This window comes from Vitis riparia, chromosome 13 (genome assembly GCF_004353265.1).
Source record: "Vitis riparia cultivar Riparia Gloire de Montpellier isolate 1030 chromosome 13, EGFV_Vit.rip_1.0, whole genome shotgun sequence".
NCBI classification, from domain to species: domain Eukaryota; kingdom Viridiplantae; phylum Streptophyta; class Magnoliopsida; order Vitales; family Vitaceae; genus Vitis; species Vitis riparia.
Window position 1 is genome coordinate 22,275,811 of NC_048443.1, and position 24,339 is coordinate 22,300,149.

The 24,339-nt window shown below is 36.0% G+C and overlaps 1 protein-coding gene across 3 annotated transcripts in view; it reads right to left on the reverse strand.

Moving 5' to 3' along the window:
* Window positions 1-3,649: 3,649 nt before the first annotated feature.
* LOC117927831 (SNARE-interacting protein KEULE-like) overlaps window positions 3,650-24,339 on the reverse strand; it is a 64,595-nt gene continuing 43,905 nt past the window's right edge. The window contains exons 14-22 of one of the 3 annotated variants that reach the window (XR_004653409.1): window positions 19,957-20,082; window positions 19,776-19,871; window positions 11,572-11,697; window positions 11,403-11,480; window positions 9,358-9,551; window positions 8,815-8,905; window positions 8,647-8,736; window positions 3,953-4,062; window positions 3,650-3,852 (exon numbers count right to left, since the gene is read on the reverse strand). Coding sequence is in view for 2 of the 3 variants with exons in the window: in XM_034847521.1 (XP_034703412.1) it covers window positions 4,009-4,062; window positions 8,647-8,736; window positions 8,815-8,905; window positions 9,358-9,551; window positions 11,403-11,480; window positions 11,572-11,697; window positions 19,776-19,871; window positions 19,957-20,082 (855 nt within the window). In the remaining variant the exon portion in view is untranslated. Of the gene's footprint in view, window positions 4,063-8,646; window positions 8,737-8,814; window positions 8,906-9,357; window positions 9,552-11,402; window positions 11,481-11,571; window positions 11,698-19,775; window positions 19,872-19,956; window positions 20,083-24,339 lie in introns of all 3 variants that reach the window. The other 2 variants (XM_034847521.1, XM_034847522.1) reach the window with 2 other exon arrangements.

The window sequence follows — 24,339 nt, forward strand, 5'->3', positions numbered from 1 at the left end:
GTCTCTTGAAGAGACACTTTCGGTATAAACCCAATTTTTTAAAAATGATGAAAGGCGTCCGAATATAATTTCAGTTTTTTGTGATTATGGAAGGTGTCAGCATAAATTCAAAATTTTCCACTGTTTGAATGGAAATTGTGGAAAGTGTCTTTTGAACAAGCACTTTCAGTATAAACTCAATATTTTTAAAATTGCGGAAGGTATCAAGAGACACATTTCACAATTCCCAAAAAATGGAATTATATTGAAGGTGTCTCTTCAAGAGACACCTTCTATTATTTTAAAAAAATTGGGTTTATACTGAAAGTGTCTCTTCAAGAGACACTTTCCACAATTTTCATACATTAAAGAGAGACATCTTTAGCTTTAAAATCATTTCCACAAATAAAATACATATTGGATTTTGTGGAATTGTGTAAAGTGTCTTTCCAAGAGACATATTTAGTATAAATATAATTTTTTGGAATTCTAGAAGGTGTCTCTTCAAGAGACACTTTTGGTATAAATTAAAATTTTTAGGAATTGTAGAAGGTGTCTCTTCAAGAGACATCTTTAGCTTTAAAATCAAATTTATAAGACATTCAAAATTTTCAAATTGTGGAAAGTGTCTCTTCAAGAGACACCTTTAATGAATATTGAATTTTTTGCCACGTGGAAAGTGTCTCTTCAAAAGACACCTTTAATGCATATTGGATTTTTTGCCACGTCGAAAGTGTTTTTTCAAAAGACACCTTTAATATAAATCAAATTTTCTGGAATTGTAGAAGGTGTCTCTTCAAGAGACACCTTTAGCTTAAATTCAATTCTTTCATGATTTTGAAAATTGTGGAAGGTGTCTCTTCAAAAGACACCTTCCACGTGGCCAAAACTGTCGTAAATCTGTCAATATTTTCAAAACTACCATTTTTTAATTATAATTTTTTAAAATTGCCGCAAAAGTTAAAAAAGCCCGCTAATAATGGCCCTAACGTCTGCAAAATTTGCATAATTGCTTTGAAGGAGGAGAAAAAGTTTTTAAATTGTCTTAAAGATATGAACCTATTTTGTTTCTGTCAGAGAACCCAAAAACTCCTATAAGAGAATGATGCTGTTTTCTTTCTCTCCGGATTACTCACCCTTGATTTCTTTGTCTTGCATAAGCTTTTATAGATGAGCCTTCCTCATTTGAATTTTGAATTTAAAGTAGGAGCCTGAGTGGTGGTTATGCAACCTGCCATAACCACCCAACTGAAGACACCCATTCCCAACCGTGGTGTTACTTCACACTTGCATGCAACCAGAGCTATTTGATGTTCATGCCAAGCCAGATCATGCCTCCTTGTGCGAACAAGTGCCTTTGCAACCGCCTCATGCAACTTAGTCATCCATACCCTTCTCTGATCAATCGACCCAAGGTCATGTCCAATCCGATGTTGCAAGCCAAGCCCATGTCAGTTTGGTCTTTGGCCTTTGTATGTGAGTCTAGCTCTCATTAAACACCATGTGTGCATGCCTCGTAGCCTATGTCAATCATCTTATCTTTGGTCATGCTTTGTGTGTTTAGTTATCTCTATCTGATGTCTCAGTGTGCACCGACGCATTGATGCCCATCCCATCTTTGTGTCATGTCTAGGCACTCATGACACCAAGGTGTTGCTGTCCACACCTAATGAACCAGACGTTTGCAAGGCCCTCCCATGCCTTACTTGATTAAGCCATGCACCACCATGTCTATATCAGTCTGATCATTGTTGTGGCTTCCCATGCCATCCCCAAGTTTCTCTTGTTTGTAGTGATAAGCTATGGCATTACGCCCATAGCTTGCATCCGTGTGCACAGGGCATTGTGCCCCAGTGCTAGCATGCGTAGGAGACCTTCCGTGTTGCTGCAATAACCCATGCTCATGTTCAAGATCCTTCTTGGTGTAGCATCATGCCATAGCATTGCGCCCATGTGCAATGCATTAGCCATCCGGGGTAAGTCAATAATGTATCTTGCTGCCCCATCGGGCACGGGGCCAGGTGTGCCTGGGCACGGGGGGTGCGAGGCTATGTGCCCACGCAGGCATGGGATGCTGCACGCAGGAGCGTCGGGCCGTATATGGTAGTGGGCACAAGATACTACATGCAGGGGCATGAGGTCATATGTGCACAAGCTCGCGGGCGTGCACAGGATGGTGCCCGCAAGCGTGCGCTGCATGGCTTGTGCCAACCCCTAGTGTTGCCTTTTCTCAACACTCGTACCTTTTTAGTAATGTCCACCAAACCTCCAACACCTTGCTACTCTTCCAAGTGCCCTCATGGGTGCAATGTCCATACCCATGAGACCTTTTTTTCTTGAAAAAATTAGGGTCAAGGGTCCAAAAGGCTAACACTAGCTCTGAAAACTGAGGTGACAATTACTAAATGGGAAGGAAACCAAAATAATCCCCAAATATGAGAAATTGAAAGTCCCTAAAATCGCATAAACTCCCTAAAACTCGAGAGTCCGTAGTTTGCAAGCATAGAAATGATAGAAAATCCTCAAATCTCCATCACCTACACTTGTCGATCTACCATTTTAAATCTCTGTCTTCTGAAAATCCGAGCGCTGGCAGTAGAGGAGTAGAAGGGAGAGTAGATTTCATAGTCATCTTTGATGATGCATCGTGTAACATGTTTTCTTGTGTCATTTTTTTTAAGAACGAGATTTTATATTTTATATTTTATATTTTTTAAAATCAGCTTAGATATGCGATTTTCTCAATTTTAAAAGAATTTTATTTGATAGAAAATTGAAAAGTTCCTAAATTATATGAAAAATGAAGCATAATCAACCTGATGAGGTTTTCTAACATCAAGAAGCTATCAATTTAGTTTGAGTTATAAAAAACCAGAAGCAATGTAAGAATAGAGAAATCAAAAAGAAAAATATAAAATTCTGCTTTATTTAACAATTTGGGTTTAGGGTTTTGAGGAATTTGTTTTTTTTTTTTTTGGTGTTGAAATTAGGATTTGGGGTTTTGTAGGTTTGTTCCAATGCTGAGTGCTGGAGGGAAAATATTTTCTGAGATCGATAATGCATTGTGTAGCAATTAACCACACATGATTAGACTTTAAAAGCAACAACAATGAAACTGGAAATGAAAATGAAAGCCTAAGCTTAGGCTGCATCTCTAACCTTAGGTAGACCCGGCACTCCTACACTAATGGCGGATGGACTGTACATATCTTCATTCCACATATTCCAACTAGCGCGTTTTGACTCAATACTTTTAAGCTGTGTTTGATTCGAAGAAAACATGATGGAAAATACAAGAACCCAACCCAATGTTAATAAATTATTTTTATATACTAATACAGATTCTATTTCACTTATTTTACATTAGGTTCTCACTACTGTAGTCATTCTATAAATGCAGAACCCACATCAACGAGCTTTCATGTTTCCTTTTCCTATAAACCCTTGATTCCTTGGTAATAATCATAGAAATTACAGTTTCCAAAGATTTTTCCTTGTTTTAGAAAATCAGAATCGCTTAATGCAGAACATTCCAAGGAATGGAAACAAAAAGAGAAATAATAAAGGAAAAGAAAATTCCCATTTTGGATTCATAGAAGAAATAGAACCCAACCCAATAAGCCTCACAAGGAAAGACACGGAATTTAGCATCCACACAAACACAAGCCAGGAGAAATTATGCAGGGCTTCCTTGTCAATGACTTCATTTGGTTTCTCGTATCAATTAATATTAATACTATACACACTGTTAATTTCTGGGGCGACAACACTTCAGCACATCAATTACAATATGAATCATCAATTACACTTCAGCACATCATCTATAGACAGAGCTGCTACTAAAGCCCCAACCCTGTCTTCTGCATAGTTGTTCTGAACAAAGCCCAATACAATTTATGGTATCTATAATGAACATTTTACATCAAATGTTAAAAAATGGAAACATTCTAAGGAAATGGGGACCTATGCTTACATGTTGGTATGCAAACTGGAGAATAAGCGGTTTCCAGCTTCCAGATCCATCCAAATTTAAATCTGAAGATCATCCAATGAAAATTCTTGTGAACTCAGCAGCTTCAGTTTCTGCATTTGACATCAACAAAGACACAATTAGACATGGCATTTGGCTGGCCACTGTAACTGGTACAATACTACTGTTCTTTTACTACACGGAACCGCTACATCACTGGCAACATTACAATGATTATGTATTTACTTATTTATTTGTTGATTAATTTAATGATATATATATTCAAGGAAATTCCAGTCCAGAGGAAGGAGAGGAAGCAGAGGGGGCGGGATTGGAGGTTGGGCAACTTAAGAAACTAAACAAAACCAGTTGGCAATAGGTTGAGGAAACAGGATCAGGATCGATCTCCAAGGCTCCTTACATATGCACCTGAAATCAGTAGATGGGAAACCAGCATTAAAGAAGCTTCCACTGATTGGGTAAATGTGGCTTAGTCAGTAGCATATCTTGCACATGTCCAAGCAGTCCAGTGATCTGGCATTTAAAGGTCTCAAATGAAAACTGAAATTAATATGCTTGCAGCATTGCCATCACAGGGATCCACCATCATCAATAGCCCTTATGTAGCAATTCGCATTTAGCTTCCATCACAGTCAAACAACTGAAGACCCGGTCATGCCCCTTCCAGCATGCGCCTCATAGTCTTTGAAAGTAATAGTATTTTTGCAGGCTTTTTTTTTTCATTTGTTTTTTTTTTTTTTTCCTCTTCTCTTGAATTTGGAACTCATGAATCATTCCCTAAGAAAATGTGGAAAACTTCAAGGTAATAGTACTATTGGCATAAGTTGAGTTGTAAAGATAATAACATTCCCAATTTCTGTCACACTGGCAGAGGTATTTGATAATACTTTAAGCTTTTCTCCTCTGGATTTTTACATATGGAAATTCAGAGAACTTTGAGCAGTGGAAAGGAATGAGAAGAGAGGACAAAGAAAGGAATAAAAAAATACTCTTGGAATAATAAAAAAACTTTATTGAATGAGTAATAAACGAAAAATTGTCTACAATCCTAGGAATTTATAGAGTCAATCCTAACCTAAATATAAGAGAAAAGCAATATTTCTGATAGCAAAACATAAACTAATAAAGCAGGAAATTTAATATAAGTAGAAAACTAAGGTTATGTTTGGTTCCCGGAAAGTACAAAGGAAAGAAAAAAAATGCTAAGGAAAATTATTTTCTCATGTTTGGTTGTCCTATAAAAAATATCAAAGGAAATCAAATATAATTAAATTAATTAAAAACTTATGTATTTTTAAATTATTTAATCTTTATATTGATGAGTTAAAATAAATAAAATGAGTTTGAAGTAACAAAAAAAAAATAATTTATTAACTTTTAATCTATTTTTTTATTTTCCTTCACTTTTTCTTTCCTTCTACTTTTCCTTTGTATTTTCTTTCCCTCGCATTTTCCCTCAAATTTTCCGGGAACCAAACATAGCCTAAAAGTCTAATCAGAATAAAGTAGAGAACTAATAAAAGACTAATCAAAATAGGCAAGTTATATATACAAGTATATTTTTATTTATCTAATCTAGGTTCAATTCCTAATGCAAAACAATTCTATATTTATAGCACTAGGGTGATTTGGCCTCAGCATTACCTTTTCCGTTTCTCGTGCATCAATTCCTCCCAATAAGGAAAAACCATGCCCTAAAATGAAAACTAGTCATTTCAGCACATATCACAGGACCAGTATTTCTCAATTCTACCTTGACAATCCAAGCTCTTTCATCTAGTATCTCCAATAAAATCTAATGGCCTTCTAGGAAGTTAATCTACTTGGACATTGTTGGAATGTCTTCTCCATCAAACCCTTTATATGAATATAAGTCAAAGACATTGAAGATTGGAGTGATTTGCAAATCTAGTGGCAAATCATGCGGCAACTCTTTCAAGTACACATTTTGGAACAACCTCCTATAGAACCTTGCATGGTCCAAACTTCTGTGACTTGAGCTTGTGATAAGTACTTCATCAAAACTCTTGCTTCAAATACACTAGTACCATGTCCCCATCTTTAAATTCTTAGGAAATTGCAGTAAATTCACCTACAATGCATATAATTCATTGCTAACCTTGATGGCAGCCCTAAATTCATGAATTGGTCTTATGTATTCAACAAAAGCCACCCCATCTTCATTTACACTGGCCTCTTGTGGTAGTGGTACTAAGACAAGCACAGGTGGAGGTTTAAGACCATAAGGCAGTTCAAATGGCATCTTCTTTGTAGACCTACCTATCAAATTATTATAGGCAAAGTCTGCTTGATGTATGATAGTCCCAAATCTTCATATGGTTTAGAACAAGACATCTTAATATGTTACCCAAGCTATGATTGACTACTTTAGTTCATCCATCAGTTTATCAACGACGTGCTAGAATATTTTAATTGAGTTCCAAGTTCTCCAAAATGTTTCATAAACTTTGCATCTCTATGAAAGAAACAATAGAAGTTGGAAGGTCATGTAACCCCACTTCTTCTCTAAAGAATAATTAAGCAATGTGTAGCATCTACAATTATAGAACAAGGAGTAAAATGCACCATTTTGGAGAAATCATCCACCGCAACAAAAATAGCCCCAAAACAAAATTCATGCTTACATGAAACAAGGAGCTTATGGAGTTGGTTATGGAGTACATAAACCAATAATATGTGAATTCCCTTTTCCAAGTTGGCAATCTATCCACATCTTTTGTACAATGTTGGCCATTAATAACAATCTGTCACCACTGCCATTGTTTTGCACTCACCAAAATGCCCACCTATATCATTACCAAGGAGCTCTAATTTATTTATTCAGACAAGGATCCCTCTGGAATGCATAACTGATTCCTTTTACATAACCATCATGTGCTACATATGACAGCCCTTTTGTGTGGATGCTCTATGAAATTCCATCATGATTCCACTGAAATATGGATCATTACCATATCGATTTTTCGGCTCTTCAAACCCTATAATTTAGCTGCTCATCACAGATAACAATAAAGCCTGTCTACTTGATGCATCCCCAACACAACACCTCTAAGACTGAAGCAGCTTGTTTAAAGAGCCTATCTACAATACATCAATATTATATCAAGGAGGAATGCATGTTTGTTTAATTGTAATACTTACACAGGTTTATTTTTTTTATAAGTTTATATTTCTTCCTCCCTATTTTCCTATTGATCATCCTACAAAATACTTTTGCCCTATTAACCATCTCAACCTCATTGTTCTGCTGTTCTTTACAAAATTGAACTTTAAAAGAAAATTTTTAAAACCTATTATCTAATACCCCATTGTATTTAGTTATTTCACTTCCCTTCTTTGTCAATTTCAGCTAAAATACCCATGACAACACAACAGGCCACGGGTGTGAGTATGAGATCCACGTCAAATACACTTATATTGATACAACAATGCTTTATCTTTGCTTTATCTCTTTCTTTCTTTTTTAAATTACATTTGTATTGCATCAAAGATGGCTATTCTGCTACTAAGCTCTTTATTTTTTTAATTATATCAGATAATAGTATAAAATTAATTATAATAACAAATAAGTAATTTGAACTAATTTCTAAATCTTGTAATTGAAGAGATACTTAATCTCTTTCTTAATTTTTTTTAATTATAATAGATAAAATGTAAAGATAAATGTAACAATTAATATCACATAGAATTCAAAGTTAAAAATAATTAAAAAAATATAAAGATAAATATCAAAATTAATATCTTAAAAAATCTAGACATAAATTAAAACAATTAACAGAAAAAATTCAAAATTTTCGCATGATAAGAAATTAAGTATGAATTGTATTTTATCAACATCTAGTGTATTAGAAGATTTTTATAACAAAATTAATCAATTTTAAATTTTTAAATCAATCAAAGCTAACTAATAATGTGGTATAATATTTTCTTAAGCACCTTATTAAAATAAACAACCTATTATAAGTAGATTCCTCATATGCGATTAGCAGTAACATCAAAGTAAAAATGATGCTGAGCATTTTATTAAAATAAAAAATATATAATAATATATTTTCTACCTACAATTAACCATGTAGTATTATAGATAACTTATGATATTGTGCTTATGTTTAGTGTTAATGTATTTTTCATTAATGTTGTATCCAACTGCTCAAACCTATAGTTGCGATCCTTTTCAGTCAAATCCCTACGTCCTCAGATTTTGGGAAGCAAAACATCTGACATGTACCCAAACCCCACTCCTGTACCCAAACTCAGGTAGCATAGTTCTTAGCCATAAGATCCTATTTTCCCTTCACCATTGAGGGATTGTTAATCATAAACCACAAGCTTCAACCTGTTCTAGTCAAATGAGTAAGCTACAGATTAGAATAATTCCATGTGATAATCATATGTTTAGTTACACAAAATAAAAATACAAAACAAGTATGGTTGAACTTAAATAGAAATCTCATCAACAACCCAAACCCCATCCCCCAAGCCAAAAAGAAAGAAAGAACCCAAAGGAGAAAAGAACGATTTCAGTTTCTTGACAGGATTATTATATATGAGGAAATCCACAGATAATAGATTAAACTATGCACTTCTAACATCTATGATAAAGTACACTTAAAGTTGAGCCGCCATAAAGATCACTCAAAACTAGAGTCTTTTACCGTAATGAACTGTGGAGGATCATCAAGACTAGTTGAGCCCAGAACAACCTCTCTCTTTAGTTTCTCTGTAAGCTTGTGGCATACCCGTAGCTGGGAATGAAAATTATTTTATGAGAACAATAGCCTAGGAGCAACCATCAATAAACAGATGAAAAAACTTTCCCATACCTCGGATCGAGTAGCTCCACCTACAATAAATACAAAAATGCGCTGGCCCATTTTCTTGAAATCACTGGATGCATGTCTCAGTATTGAATCACTAAAAAAAAAAAAAGCAGCAGGAAATGGGTAAGATCATAAAATAAGGCAATGGAATTTAAATAGTCACAGGAGGAAAACAAAACTAATTGTAGCTGTCAAAGTTAGCTGTCAATTCATATAGTTCAAATATACAGGGTATGGCCAACCATTTAGTAGGGTTTTACAAGCTCCTACAAGCAACAATGTACATCAACCAGGAGCTCAAATCCATGCAGAGCATGTTGTTGAAAAATAGGGAAAGGCCCCATCGAACTAGAGAAAGAACCATAATGAAAGGATTAAGTTCAAGTAGCAATTATGATGGTAGGCAGATACTATAGTTGGTTCCTCCAGCAGATCATCAAAAGCATTTTCACATGAGGCAGCATGTGGCTGGGAAGCTCAAATACATGCATAACCTCAATATGGTTGACTAAACATACCAATAAAAGAGAACAGCCACAAGAGTACCTTGAATAACCATCATCAGAGCCCCGAGGCCGAGCCCATGTGGACCGTCTTGCTCGCACTGAATGGGGTGCTTGACCTTGACTTCCTCGTACTGATGCAGCTTGCGAGGGCCCACCAAAAGATGCACTTGGGTCATTCATACATGGATAATCATTCTTTGGAAGTTCCCCTTTGCTAAGTTTTTCAATAAGTTCCTGAAAGATGACGTCGGTTTTGGTAATACACTCATCACATACAGGGTAGAAAAGATATGCAGAATAATAAGACAACTCATTCCATTATTATATAATTAGGCTTTTTTTTGGGATCTCGTGGCAGTACTAAAAATAGCTTGAGTGAGGAATCCAGTTTTAAATAATATCAAGCACTTTCTTTTCCCACACCCTTTATTCCCTACTCAGATCCACCGCTGCTGGTCAACTTGCTCCCAGTGTTCCAGCTTTAAGTAATCATTAAAAGATGAGCAAGATATGTTTTGAGAATCTAGTGTTCCAATTGTAAGAGATGCCAGAGATGAGCAAAACATGTTTAAGAACCATGAACTTCTCAAAGAAACTTTCTTTCCCCATATCTATATCATCAAAATAACGAGTTTTAACGTTATGCTCCCCTTCTCTAAGAAAAAGGAAAATAAACAATAATTTAGAATGCTGTGGAGAAGACAAACCTCAGACTGCTATGTGATTAGGGCTATGTTGCTTTTCTTTGAAAGCAAATACTAAGTATACTAAAGGACTAAGTACATAGGAAATATCCCCCAAACGAAGTGCCAAAGCAAATCAGGAAAAACAAAAGCCAATCAACCTGATTTATGGAATTCAAATGGAGCATCTCTACCCACTTCGTCTAGTGACCTCCAAGAGAGAGATTCTCAAGATAACAAAAGCTAAAGACACCATAAACTATATTTTTTTTTTGATAAGTAAAAGGATATGCATTAAAAGAGAGGCGGAACGCCACAGAGCATACATGGAGTATACAAGGCGGCTAGGGCCTCAAAAAACAAAGACAAAAAGAATCACCTCCCCTTAAGTGGATGCTACCCACTCCAGGAAGCCTATAAGGGAGAAACCCTCCTCACCTAAATACAATTTGGCCCAAATGTGAAAGTAATCTGCACTAGGGGTATGTTGAGGCACACTAGTGCAGAAAGATACTGAAACAAGCTGACTAGCAAACCATGGATTTAAAACTACAAACAGTGCCCTCAATGTTAGCAGTAATACAGACCTGTTTGGACACAACTATTTTCTTCACTCAGCAACGAGAAAGAAAACAAAAAGGAGTTTTCTGCTTCCTTAATAAAACAGCACAAACACGAGAATACAGCTTGGTGCTCTCGAATATTGAGAAAAGAAATAAACTAAAGAGCCAACAACACAAAAATCACAAAAGAAAAAAGAAAAAAAAATCTACAAACTTCAACAAAAAAAAGGCCACAAAAGTTCATCCAAAAGATATAAAAGAAAATTCCCTATCATCTGCCTTGCTTTCCATAGACAAGAAGCAGCAATCTGATTAAAAGTGCATCAAGCTTATGGCCTACTCAACGTATCAATATACACTAATCATTTCTGCCAATCTAAAATACTCATTAAAATGAAATTAAGCTTTTTTTAAAATAAAATAAAAAAAGAAAAAAAAAGGAAAGATGGCACAAATATTAGTAATTTGGAGTCCAAAATATCCATGGATACCAACACTAGAATACTGAATACATTACATTCAGGGAGCAATGTGCCCAATTTTGATGCTTTATGCATTTGTGCTTCCTGCATTTCTGTAATTAAATGATAAGCAAAAGACTAGGCAATTTAAGATACTGATAATGCATTTGATAAAAGTAGCTAAGGTGCACAACTCTATACGGAAGGGCTCTAAAAATGAGGAAGAAATCAACCGTGGGAAACTTTCACACATTAAATTACAGTGCACAAAGGAGGGCTAATAGAGAAAGAGACCCATTTCTTCTCAAATATGGACATTGGCGACAAATTTAAAAAGAAAGGAATATATCTTAGAGGTACAATATATCTTAAATTTACCTCTATCATTGGGTAAAATCGTGATAGCTGCCACGTTTCTTCTTCACCTTTACGCTCTTTTCTAGCTGCATGCTTCCTCTAATAATAGAAAAAGGGGGAAAAAGGAAGTGATTTTTCAAGACAGAAATTCATTAAACAGTCACTTTCAGCATTTCAATATAAGACGTACATTTACCTTAGGCACTTCAAATTTCAGAGAAAAGGCTCCGATTGTGCTTTTCTTGGCATCTGATGATCCCTCCAGCAATCTCATATTGTTGACAGCATTCATATCATCAGATAATAATCCTGCTAACTGAGATTTGGAGAAAAGAAATACACAGTGGAATTGGTGTACATAACTAAATGACATTCTTGGTAATTAAAGAGAACACATACATATACACACACAACAGAGGAGAAAAAGCAGATGCATCATAGACCAGGGGCCAGTTAAATTAAAAATGTTTGCTTCAGTAATCCAGAAAGGACCCTACAGGTTCAAGGGTTAAAAAGAATTGGCCATGGGAAAGGTGATGCTGGAATCTAAAAACGCCCGGGGGAGGGCAGACAGATTTTAGATGCTATTCTGATAGCAAGGCAATAGGTTCCACAGAGGAGCTCAAATGCAAGGTTGGTGTACAAATTAGATTTAAAAAAAGTGTGTGATCATGTGAGTTGGAAGTTTTTTCTTTTTGTTCTGGAACAAATGGGATTTGGGTAGAGCACTCTCTCTAGCCTGCAAATCTGTAATATCATTGTTTGTCATTCCAAAGACTGAAGCATCGACTGGAGAAACTTCAAAGAGACTTCCTTTGAGGTAAAAGTCCTTGGGCAATAAGATACATCTTGTGAAGTGGGGCATGGATAGTAAGGCAAAGAATCTGGGTCAGTTTGGTTTAAGAAGGCTTGAAACTCCCAACAAAGCCCTTCTTAGCAAATGGTTGTGGAGAAATGTTGTAAAGGTTGCATGTGGAAGAATATCATAGTTGTCAAACTTAGGGTGAGTGATGATGGGTGACGATCCAAAGAGAGGTTGGAGAGCCTTGTGGAGTAGGACTTTGGAATACTATACGGAGAGGATGGAGAGACTTTTGGCTTAGGACTGCCATCTCTATAGGTATTAGAATTGGTTCTAATATCAATGCCTGAGTAGGGGATTTTTGGTTAGAGCAAAGGAGAATGTGTGTGGCTTTGGGAAACCTATTTTCATAAGAGTTTTCATGATTTTTTATATTTTAACCTTCAGAGTGTGTTTTATATTTTAACCTTCAAAGAGTGTTTTATATTTTAACCAAAAGAAAAAGAAAAAAAAAAAAAAAAAAAGGAAATGTCTTGAGGCATTAGAAACTCCCACTATCACCACTCAATCTGAGGAAGTGATAACAAGTCACACCATAAGAGAATTGCAGAATATTCAAGCAACATGCCAAGTTAATGGGAAGAATTATTTGAAATGGTCACAACTTATTCATACCTTTCTAAAGGGAAAAGCGAAATTAAGTCATCTCCTGGGAACTTGACCAAAGAGAGGGGACCCTTAATTTGATGCTGGGACGAGCAAGACTCAATGATTATGGTATGGTTGTGGAACTTCATGATGCTTGAAATCGATGACATCTGTATGTTCCTAATCACTGCCAAAGACATCTAGGATGCAGTTCACTAGACATACTTAAAGGCACTAGATGCAAACCAAGTTTACAAAATAAAAGTCAAGACCGAAGCCGCAAAACAAGGAAATAAAATAGTCACAGAGTAGGCCAATATGCTGAAAAATCTATGGTAAGAACTCAATCACTTTCGATGCATTGAGACAAAATGTCCTAAGGATGCAGAAATCCTAAAGAATTGTATTGAAAAGGATCAAACCTATGATTTTTTTAGTTGGTCTCACTGTTGAGTTTGACTAAGTTAGAGTTCAAATACTTAGCAAAGAGCTTCTAACTTTAAATGAGACTATCTCCATTATTCGAGCAAAAGAAAGCAGGAGAAGATCATGCTCGAACCTCAGAATTTGAAAGGCTTAGATATTGTTGTTAACAAGGGAAATGATTAGAAGGCAGGCATTGTTGATCACAAGAGGGTTGATCGATCAAGGGTCACAAACCATCATAACAGGGATAGCTTATGGTGCACTTACAGTCAAAAGGCAACGCATACACAAGAGCAACGCTGGAAACTCCATGGTGAGCCATCAACATCTAACCATGATAAAGGGCAAGCACACTTGTATTTTATACAACCAATCAAAGAAAGATCCTTGGAACAAGGCGGATTTAACCAGGAGGCGATTGAAAAACTGCAAACTTTGTTGGGATCTTTTGAGAAACTTTTAGGTACCTATTCACTGGAACTTTTAGGTAAGTTTCTTACTTCCATTGAATTGAAAGTCTTAACTGAAACCTTTATCAATTCGTGGGTTATAGATTCAGATGGTACAGATCACATAACTCATTCCTCACACAAATTTAACAACTATAACCCTTGTCCAAATAATAGGAAAATAGTCATAGATGATGGTTCATTAACCACCATTATAGGTATAGGAGATGTCCAAATTAGTCTCCCACTCACACTTAGAAATGTGCTACATGTTCCAAAGTTGTTTACTAATCTTGTCTCTATACAAAAGCTTACACAAGATTTGGGTTGCAATGTGATTTTTTACCCTATTCACTGTATTTCAAGATCAAGATTTGAGGAAGATGATTGAATTTGCTAAGGAACAGAATAGGCTATACTACCTTGAGACACCAAGCAAGTCATCCTTATCTTTTCTTTCTGAGCACTATCACCTCAATAAAGAAAAATTTGGCTTCATCATCATAGACTTGGATATACATTGTTTAAAACTTTTAAGATCTTGAATCCTTCTCTATTTAGGATATTAGATGTTGAGAGTTTTCATTGTGATATATGTGAACTAGTCAAACACAAGTGTACAACCTTTCCACCCAGTAATAAAAGAAGTTTAGATCCTTTTCATCTAATTCATAGTGATATTTAGGGTTCTTTTACTATCCCTAATATATCTGGGGCACGCTGGTTTATGTCTTTTATTGATGATTGTACTAAAGTCTCTTGGATCTTCTTACTTAAACCAAAATTTTATGAGTTTTGTTTTCCTAAATTTCCATAACATGATCAAAAACCAATTTGGTGTCGAAATCAAGAGGTTTCGATTTGACAAGACCAGAGATTATTTCAATCAAGTCCTAACTATATACTTTCAACTTGAAGGAATAATTCATTAGTCATTGTATATAACCACCCCACAACAAAATGGAGTTACTAAGAGGAAAAATGGTCACCTACTTATGCAATATGAGTTTTTTTGTTCCAAAAACATGTGTCTAAATCTTATTGGAGGCGAAGTCGTTCTAACTACCATACATCTCATAAACCAATTACCTTTCAAAACCTTAGGTTTCAGAAGTCCCATGGAAATACTCTCAATGTTTTATCACATTATAAGAACCACCAACCATCTCATTCCTAAGATATTTGAGTGTGTGTCCTTTATTCATGTTCACAGTGATCAAAACAAGGGAAAATTGGATTCAAGAGCTGTCAAATATATTTTTGTGAGATATTCTTCAACTCAAAAGGGAAATATACCATCCACCCTCCAAAAAAACTTTTGTCTCAACTGATGTTACTTTTAACAAAACTGAGTCTTATTTTCCCATTCTTTATCTTCAAGGGAAGAATTCCATCAAGGAAGATAAGGATGAAGATAAGGATTTCGGTTCTTTTCTCATTGACCTTTCCAAAGTGACTGATCCAATATTCGTACCCTCTTTCTCTGAACCTGAGTCATTTGTATCATCCCTTAAATCCATTATTGAACAAACTGGTGAGACTATGGTTGCTCCTGAGGATCGAATAATAGGGACTAAAGGAGGAAAATTGCAGTCTCTAGACTTATACAAGTCCAAGAATTTGAATCAACTTCCAGAAATAAGGTAACGGTTTCTCATCCTCCCTTACAAACAGAGTCGGAACTTTAGTCTGGAAAAAACATAGATCAGAACCTCCTTATTGCTATCAAGAAGAGAATGAAGGAATGCACTAAATGTCCTTTGTATCCAATTTCCTATGTTGTGTAATTCAAAAGGTTGTCTTAGTCCTATAAAAGTTTTCATACAAGTTTGAACAATATTCACATTCCTACCACTCTATATGAGGCTTTATCTAATGAAAATTGAAAACAAGTCATGAATGTAGAAATGGAAGCCTTAGGGAAGAATAAAACTTGGGAGCTGTTAGATTTCATGCAGGAAAAAAGGCAATGGGATGTAAGTGGGTTTATACTATTAAATATAGAGTGGATGGGTCATTAGAGAGGTAAGATTGGTGGCTAAAAGGATATACTTAAGACATATTGATGGGGGAAAGCCTTTTAAAGTTTATTCAAGGAAGAAAGGGAAGACCTAAGTAAACTTTAAGTAGGATTAATATTAATTAGAATTGAATTGAGATTGGTATTTGTTGGAATCTAATTAGGATTAGCTAGTTGAGTTATAATATAATTAGAATTGGAGTCATGATAGGTTATTAGAGTCCTAATAAACTTTGGATGTTATAATTAAAATTAGAATCATAATAGGTTATTAAAGTCCTAGTAGACTTTGGATTTCTTAGAGAAGCCTATAAATAGGCTAATCAATGTAAATTAAAGAGATGAATTGATATGAATAATATTATATTTTCTTTCATTGCAAGGTTGCAACCCTCAATGGTGAGACTCCATTGATTTTCTTATAGGTGAGACTTCTAGAAGGCCTTAGTGAGACTCTAAGGTTTTCCATCTTTTCTTCATTGTTTCTTCTTTCTCTCTATTTCTTATCTTATAATTTTCTCTATCATAAAATTTATTCCTTGTTCCTCTCCTTACACCCTAAAAAATAAAACCCTAGTCCACCTACCCTTGAGTGTAGGCAACCATCCTAGGGTTGTCCTACATCACATATGGTGTCGATTATTTAGCGACATTTGCCCTAATTGCAAAAATGAACATCATTGGCAGCTCTTCTGGTATATGTAAACAACATCATCATGACGGGAAATGATGAAAAAGAGAGATAGACCTTAAGGTCTTGACCAAGGAATTTCAGATTAAAGAGTTAGGAAGGTTGGAGTACTTCCTAGGAATTGAGGTTGCACATTCTAAGCAAAAAAATTTTATTTCTCAACATAATATATAACAAACCTTCTCAAAGAAACAGAAAAGTTGTCATATAGGCCAGCAAGCACACCAATGGATCCTAATCATAAGCTTGGAAAGGTTGAGGAAGATGTTGTTATATATAGAAAGATGTATTAATGTCTAGTAAGGAGACTTATTTATCTCTCTCTCACAAGATCGGATATAACATATGTTGTGAGTGCAATTAGTCAGTTCATGCACATTCCAAAAGACGTTCATTTACAAGTTGTTAACCGAGTGCTACAATATCTTAAAGGGTCTCTAGGAAAGGACATCTTATTTAAATGAAGCTCAGGGCTAGTACTTGAAGCATACATGGATGCAGATTGATCTATACTCCTCATGTATCTACCGACCACTAATAGACAGATGTACTCACCAAAGGTTTAAGCAGTACAATATTTCAAGTAAATGTATCCAAGCTGGGAATGGAAAACATCTATTCACCAGCTTAAGAGGGAGTGTGGAAGAAGGAAAGTCATAGTTGTATAATTTGTATAATTCTGGAATTAAGGAGAGAATTAGAACAATCCCATAATCAAAGGGATTTGATATAATTAGGTTAGGAAGGTTCCTATTTTCAGTGCTAGGAATATTTGTATAAATATGTGGGCTTATACAGAATGACATCAAGGAAATTGTTATTCTCTTTGTTCCTTCCAATTCTTCAAATTCTTCAAAACAAAAGATGTTTCATAAATTTCATAGTTTTTCCTGCCTCATAGGAGCCAACAAAACAGTGGGATACGATATTTTCATAACATATTGCTTGGAATAAAATTTTAGGAAGTACTTTGACAAGCTTTGGTCTTTATAGAGAGATCACAACCTGCTAGCTTTAGATATAAGATAGATATAAAACGAAGTCCAATACCAGACACATCAAATGAAAATGCCATACATTTCCAAATCAATTCCACTATTGGAGGTGTGGAGATTCACAAAATGAGGATGTTTACAACCTATTACACCTGTTATTGAAAAAGACTACTAGGGGTATGATTGGAAAAATGAAAAAATGAGTTCGAGAGGCGGAAGGGTTGGTTTGTAGTAGATTCAAAGTCTTTTGATCTTTGTGTTGAGTTGGTGGAAGGGAAGATGAAGGGCATCATTGTGGAAAGAAGCAGAGGTTTCTCTTCTTGACTGGAAGGGGTGGAATCTTGTTGTAGAAATGAAGGAGCGGTGAGGTGGTGCAAAGTTTGGGAGGATGGAGGGAGGGATTTAGGTTGGAGCGCTGTGCGAATGGGGTGGGGAGATTCATTCTGTTATGTGCTTGCTGAGGAGGGTAAGAGGTTTTCCTTGGTCTTCCCTGATGGGAGAGGTTTCCTTAGGGGGTGGAATGTCTTGGTGGAGAAGCTTCACCTTCTAGAGGTCGTTCTTAAGGCAGAGACGAAGATTGTTGGCTCCACTACAGAGAAGTGGAGAAGTTCATTGGTGGATTCTAAGAAAGGCTCCTATGTGGAGGCAGTAAAAAAGGATCTGCGCATGGTGGGAGAGGCAGTTTGGGTGCAAATTGGGGAGTGGGAAGCAGACTGGACCAGTTGAATTGTTGTCCAGTTGGGAGGTTTGAAGAGGATCCTAAATCTAAGCCAGACTTGCTTTCGCTGAGAAATTGGGTGACTAACCTTTAGTCATTGAAAAAGGGTTTGAAGATTTCAGCACTAGGGGGTGGTCTGTTTCTTTTTGAGTTTGAGGATGGATCCGAGGCAGAGAGGGTTCTTGCAAGAGGGTCAAAGAGGCTTAAGGGGAAAATCGTGCACCTGGAAAGGTGGAACCCCAAAGTTGGGTGTTTTCTTAAGGGTGTGGTACCAAAGGAGTTGTGGGTGAGAGTCCTGGGACTCCCTCTGCATTTCTGGAGTCAGGAGGTGTTTAAGAAGCTCGGGGACTGTTGCGGAGGATTTCTAGCTGTGGACGAAGACACTGCTATGCTCTCACACTTGCAGTGGGCGAGGATTTTAGTTAAATCAGACGATAAAGGTTTGCCTGGTTCGTTACAGGTCCTAGTGGGGTTGTCCGGTTTCTCCATCCAACTATAGTGGGAAGCTACTCCTAGGTTTTCAGTTGTGGTCCCGAAGAGTAGTAGCAGTGGGGGCCTTGAGCTAAAGATTAGGGGAGATGAAGGGAGAGATCCACACGCTGCAATGGGAGTAAGGAAATAGTCGATATAGAGCAGTCTGCAGGTGGTAGCGTGTCGCTCTCTGGAGAGGGGAGGAAGAGGGTAGGTGTGGGTGCAGCCTTTGGCCCTGCTTTTCCTGCAGCTGAATTGTCAGAGAAATGTGGCGGTGATGGGGGTGCTGCAGAAGTTCAGAGGGGTTAGAAAAGACTGTGGGGATGGCAGCCTTTTAAGGGAGTTCCAAGTGTACTTTGTGCGCCTTTTTCTAGCGCTTTTAATATATTTGCTCTGTTTACCAATAAAAAAATAAAAAATAAAAAATAAAAAATCACCTGTAATTGACATAGTAACTTCCCTTAAATCTCAACATACAAAATTCCACTTTTGCAGCAATATAAATTTAAATAGGAAAGAGATTGGATGGATAAGGAGGCTCAGTTACAATTTATATCATGAAATTTGTACAGTGATTGATGATCTACTGAATGGTGAAAGAAGTTTCCAGTCATTAGCAACATGACAGCACATCTCTAGTACATGAATAATTCTCACCAAAATCATTGCCTCATGTATTAGACTATTGTATTCAAGTAGCTATTTTTGAAGTGCTACACATGTACACTTCAAATGGCTGGAGTAACTACATTGAATGCATATTTGTATCCAACACACGTGAATAATTATAAGATCTTTTCTCATTGACAATCATACAACAACAAATAGCTGTACCAGCGCCGAACTTTCTTAGAAATCTAAATAAGGACTAGTTTTTTGGGGCCTAGAACTGATAATTTATTCAATTTAAGGTTCATGGATTGAAATAATCTTATCATAAAAATATAATTCCACAAGACAACAATGCATGAACACTGTGACATTGGCAAGGAGAAAACTGAAAGGATGTGCATAGGCTGTTGGAAATGGAACTGTAAGCATATGTCCTCAGATAAATGGCTCCAGATTGAGCAAGTTGATGATTAAACATAAATTCACTGAAACTTCAAAACGGGGACAAGAGATTGCAATTATGTTGGAAAAAATAAAAAAGGAAATATTGACAGAAACATACCTTCATCAACTTGGAAGCTTTGTCACCCTCAAACTTCTCAGGATAAATGGCTGCATAAATCATCAATAAACGCAGCTTATTTTCACGGGTGGCATCCTGCATTTCAAAGGTATTTTTATTTAATAAGACAGAGTGGAAATGTGTAAGGTGCATCCACTTCTATTCACTATATGGTTCTCACCAGTTTTGTTCTCAGATAATTAATTACTTCTTTTGTTCCTGCATCTCCAAACACAAGGTCCTGCTCCAGTTGCCCAAGTTCTCGAAGCCCCATCTCCCCAATAATTCTGTTGATTTTTCCAGCAATCTGGATGAATACAACAATTTTAGCTTGAAGGCTTGTTCCTCCATATTATGTCACAACAAAATTGGGCTTCTTGGGAATTTTGCAATCACACACTACAGTGTGTTGATAACTTAGTCAAAATTATTATGTTTCATTCGTTGGCTAATGTAACATGCATAAGGAAAAGAAATTGAAACTTAAATATTGTCTTCATGTCTTTTCAGGGTCTATAAAAATGAAAATTCATCTCAACCAAACAAAACAGAATTGCCTCATCTGAGTGAAGATTTCTCAGATTGTGGCCAATTCCAACACCTTCTTTCTCTATTTATCCAATTCCTCACATGCCAATTCAACAGAAGATTTTTATTTGTCCCAAGAAGAACCTGCTGAAACCCAAAAATTGTGAGCAAAAGATTCCAACCCAGGTTTGCCACAATGAATAACAATATGGTAGGTTGTCTGCTCTAACATCTTTAGACTCCATCTGTTTCCCAAGGACCATCTTCTCCTCATAGTTGGTCTATAATAGGAATCTTCTCCAATGTGCCTGACTCCCACCATCACCAATACTTTCGGCATTATTGTATGCCTGACCATAGCAAGACTCTAAAGTGAAGGAAAAAGTTCTTCAAAGGAAAAACTTCACATTCAATAATTTCTTTTCTCTTCTCACAATTCCTAGAAGTAATCAAATGAAAGATTAGCAAAATCTAGCAATCTACTTGGCGAGAAATTTCAACAAGTTATATTTGTGCTTCTCATGGTTAAAGAAAATAAATGCAGTTTAACTTATTTGAAGTTTTGATTAACTGTTGAATGATATCTACATTTAGAGAACAAACCTAGAAGGGCTTCACACAAATAATAGAATTGCCACAATAATGTCTATCCCTAAAAAGTCCAGTTTTTAGCATATAAAAATATATTCCAATCCTAGTGGTAATCTTTAAAATAGATTTTGAAAAGGCCTATTATCATGTGGACGGGGGTTTTCTAGATCACATACTTGAGAGAAAAGCATTTAACACAAAATGGAGGTCTTAGATGAGAAGCTGCTTATCTTCAGCAAGTTTTGCAATACTAATAAATGGAAATACCAAAGGATAGGTTAAGGCAACCAAAGGTTTAAGACAAGGGGATCCTCTTTCCCTTTTTCTTTTCACCATTGCAGCTAATATCTTAAGTAGGATGATGCTCAAAGCAGAAGATAGTGATTTATTAAAGGGCTTTATAGTGGGCAAGGGTAAACTAGAGTATCTCTTTCGCAATTTGCAAATGACACCATTTTTTTTTTCTTCAGAGCCTTTATGGAAGACTTGCAAAACCTCAAGCTAATCCTATTGGTTTTTGGGCCAATTTCAAGACTTAGGATTACTATAGACAAGAGCACTATCTTTGGTATCAATACAAGTTGAGATTGGGTCTCTAGATGAGCTTCAATGCTTGACTATAAAGTTTCAAATTGACCTTTATCTTATCTAGGTCTTCCTTTAAGAGGGAATCTGTTCGCAAGCGGCTTCTAGGATCCAATGATGGATAAAATCTCAAGGAGACTAGATGGATGGACAAGAAAAAAGCTTTTTTGTCAATAGGGAGAAGAATGACTCTAATTCAATCTTGTCTGTCTCATACCCCAAGTTATTTCTTATCTTTGTTTAAGATTCCAACATTAGCTTCAAAGATTGAGAAATTGCAAAGGGATTTTCTTTGGATGGGGGCTAGGAAGGTAAAAAAAAATACATAGTGTGTAGGCTAAAGGAGTTTGGAAGATTGGGGTTTGGGAAGACTACTCTAAGGAATCGTGCTCTTTCAAAGAAGTGCCTACGGAGGTTCCCTAGGGAAAGTTACACCCTTTTTGCATAAGGTCATTTCAAGTATTTATGGGACACATCTTAATGGATAGAACGCCAACATTTTGGTTAGATGGTCACATCATTGTCCTTGGAAGGCCATTGTATAGGTTTTCCAAGATTTTTCTCCACATACCTGTTTTGTGTTGGGCGAAAGGGAAAGAATTTGTTCTTGGGAAGATTTGTGGTGTGGAAATCAACCCTTATGTTGACAATTTGCAGATCTTTATAGTGTTATCACTTTAAAAAATCTCCCCATTTCAGTGATCCTTAATAACTCTTCTTCTTCTTCTCTTTCTTGGAACCTAAACTCTTGTGCAACACGAATTTGGAAATTTAGAACCTTGAAAGACTTGTGTCTTCACTCACTCTAGAGCATTTGTCTCCTTCTATCCTAGACACAAGAGCTTGATCATTATCCACTTCAAGTTTATTCTTGATAAAATCTTTCTTTTTGGCCTTATCTAATTTATCAGTTCCAATTCCTTTGTTTCTAGTTAAATTTGTATGGAAATACAAAGTCCCATCTAAGGTTTAGATTTTTGCATGGTTAGTGGCAAACAAGAAGGTGAACACCAATGACATGCTACAATTGAGAAAAACTTGCAAATCCCTTAGTCCTAATTAGTGCATCTCATATATGGGGAGTGGAGAGTCAATTGACCATCTATTTCTGCATTGTCTGAGAAATCTGGGGCTATAGCACAAATTATTTAGTCTAGCCAAGATGGATTAGGTTCCGCCTAAGGGTACATGAGACATGATGACCATTTCTTTTAGAGGATTGGCATTAAAGGCAAGATTTTTTTGTATATCGCTTGCCTCACTTTGCCTTAGATCATGTGGCAAGAGAGAAATGCTATGATCTTTGAGGAAAAGTAGAGGATGGTAGAGACGTTGTGAGACTTACTTCACTTCTATTCCTCCTTATGGGCCTCTTGTACTAATATTTTTAAAGGCACTCCTCTTAATGTTATTCAACTTAATTGGTGTTTGGTCTATAATTCAAAAGGTTTAGACAACAATGAGAGGAGCTTTGTTCAGTATTAATATATAGCCATTAATTTTTGTATAGGTTTCCTTGTATGGCAAAGGAGCTTCAATCATATTATGATCAAATTCTTGTATTTTTTAGGGAGGATCCCTCATCCTTCTCTTGTATGTTAGATACATACATATATATATATATATATATATATATATATATATATATATATATCTTTGTCAATATCTATACTAGCAAAGTAATGGAATCGTTCAATTTTTGGAAGAATGATCAAGCTTCAATCAAACATGAAAATTTGACATGAAGATGAGGAATAGTTAGAACAAGCAATAATGCATCATTTGGAGTCAAAATATTATAAAAAGATTGCATATGTAACAAATTATGATATCTAGATTGAGAAGTGTATCCACCTTTAGTGGGCCCTATATAATTTAGTTTTGATGAGTGCTCCTCGGCTAATTAGGACAACTTGGGAATTGGAGGAGTGTTTAGAGACCATTATTGTATAGTACTTCCAAGCATTTCCTAAAGTAGTAGGAAAGGGTTTAGTTATTGAGGAAAAAGAGTCAAGCTCTTTTAGAGGGTATGATGCGGGCCAAAGCTTTGATTCTTTCATATTGTGGGTTGAGGATAATTCTAGTATTATCATCTCATAGATGTCCAAGAGAGAAAAGAGGCTAATGAAAGTATGATGCAGGAATCTATTTAATTACTAATGTTGCTACATACATAAGATGTTATTTTTCTTAGGTGCTAGGCATTGCCAACTACGAAGGGAGTATTTAGCCATGCAAGGGGCCAAATACTTGGTATCTTTTGTCAAGGACCATTAACCCCCTTGAGTTCTATAGCAGTCTTAGGTTGTTATTTGTTTTGATTTCCTTCAGTTGTGAAGTTTGTTTTGTGTCCCTTTAGTGTCAAATCAGCATACTTTTCCTTTTTCCCCCTAACAGGCATAAAAAATTATTATTGCTTTATGTACAAATGATTTACATCTAACACAAAAAAAAAGAAATTAAACCAAGCCAATGCATGTTAGTACCAGATAGAGGTTTATGGAGTTCAAACCATCATCTTTGCTTCCAAGAGGTGAGGAGTTACATTACTGCAATGACTTCCCACATGAGGTGAGAAAAAAATATCCAAGTAATTTCTAACATGCCACTCATATGTCTCCATATGTTATTGTTGTTAATATCCATATTTTATTTTATTATCATATCCATATGCGATGGGTTGCTCATATCCATGTGACATGTACTGCTCACACCCACTCTAGCTTTCTGGTAATTATTCACTCTGATTTTGAAATGGTGGGAGGCCACATTTCTGCGTGTAACCGCCTTGCATAGAGGACTTCCAAATTAAACTACTTCTTAGTCAAAGATAAAGTGTCTAGTCACTAGTGGAGCACCA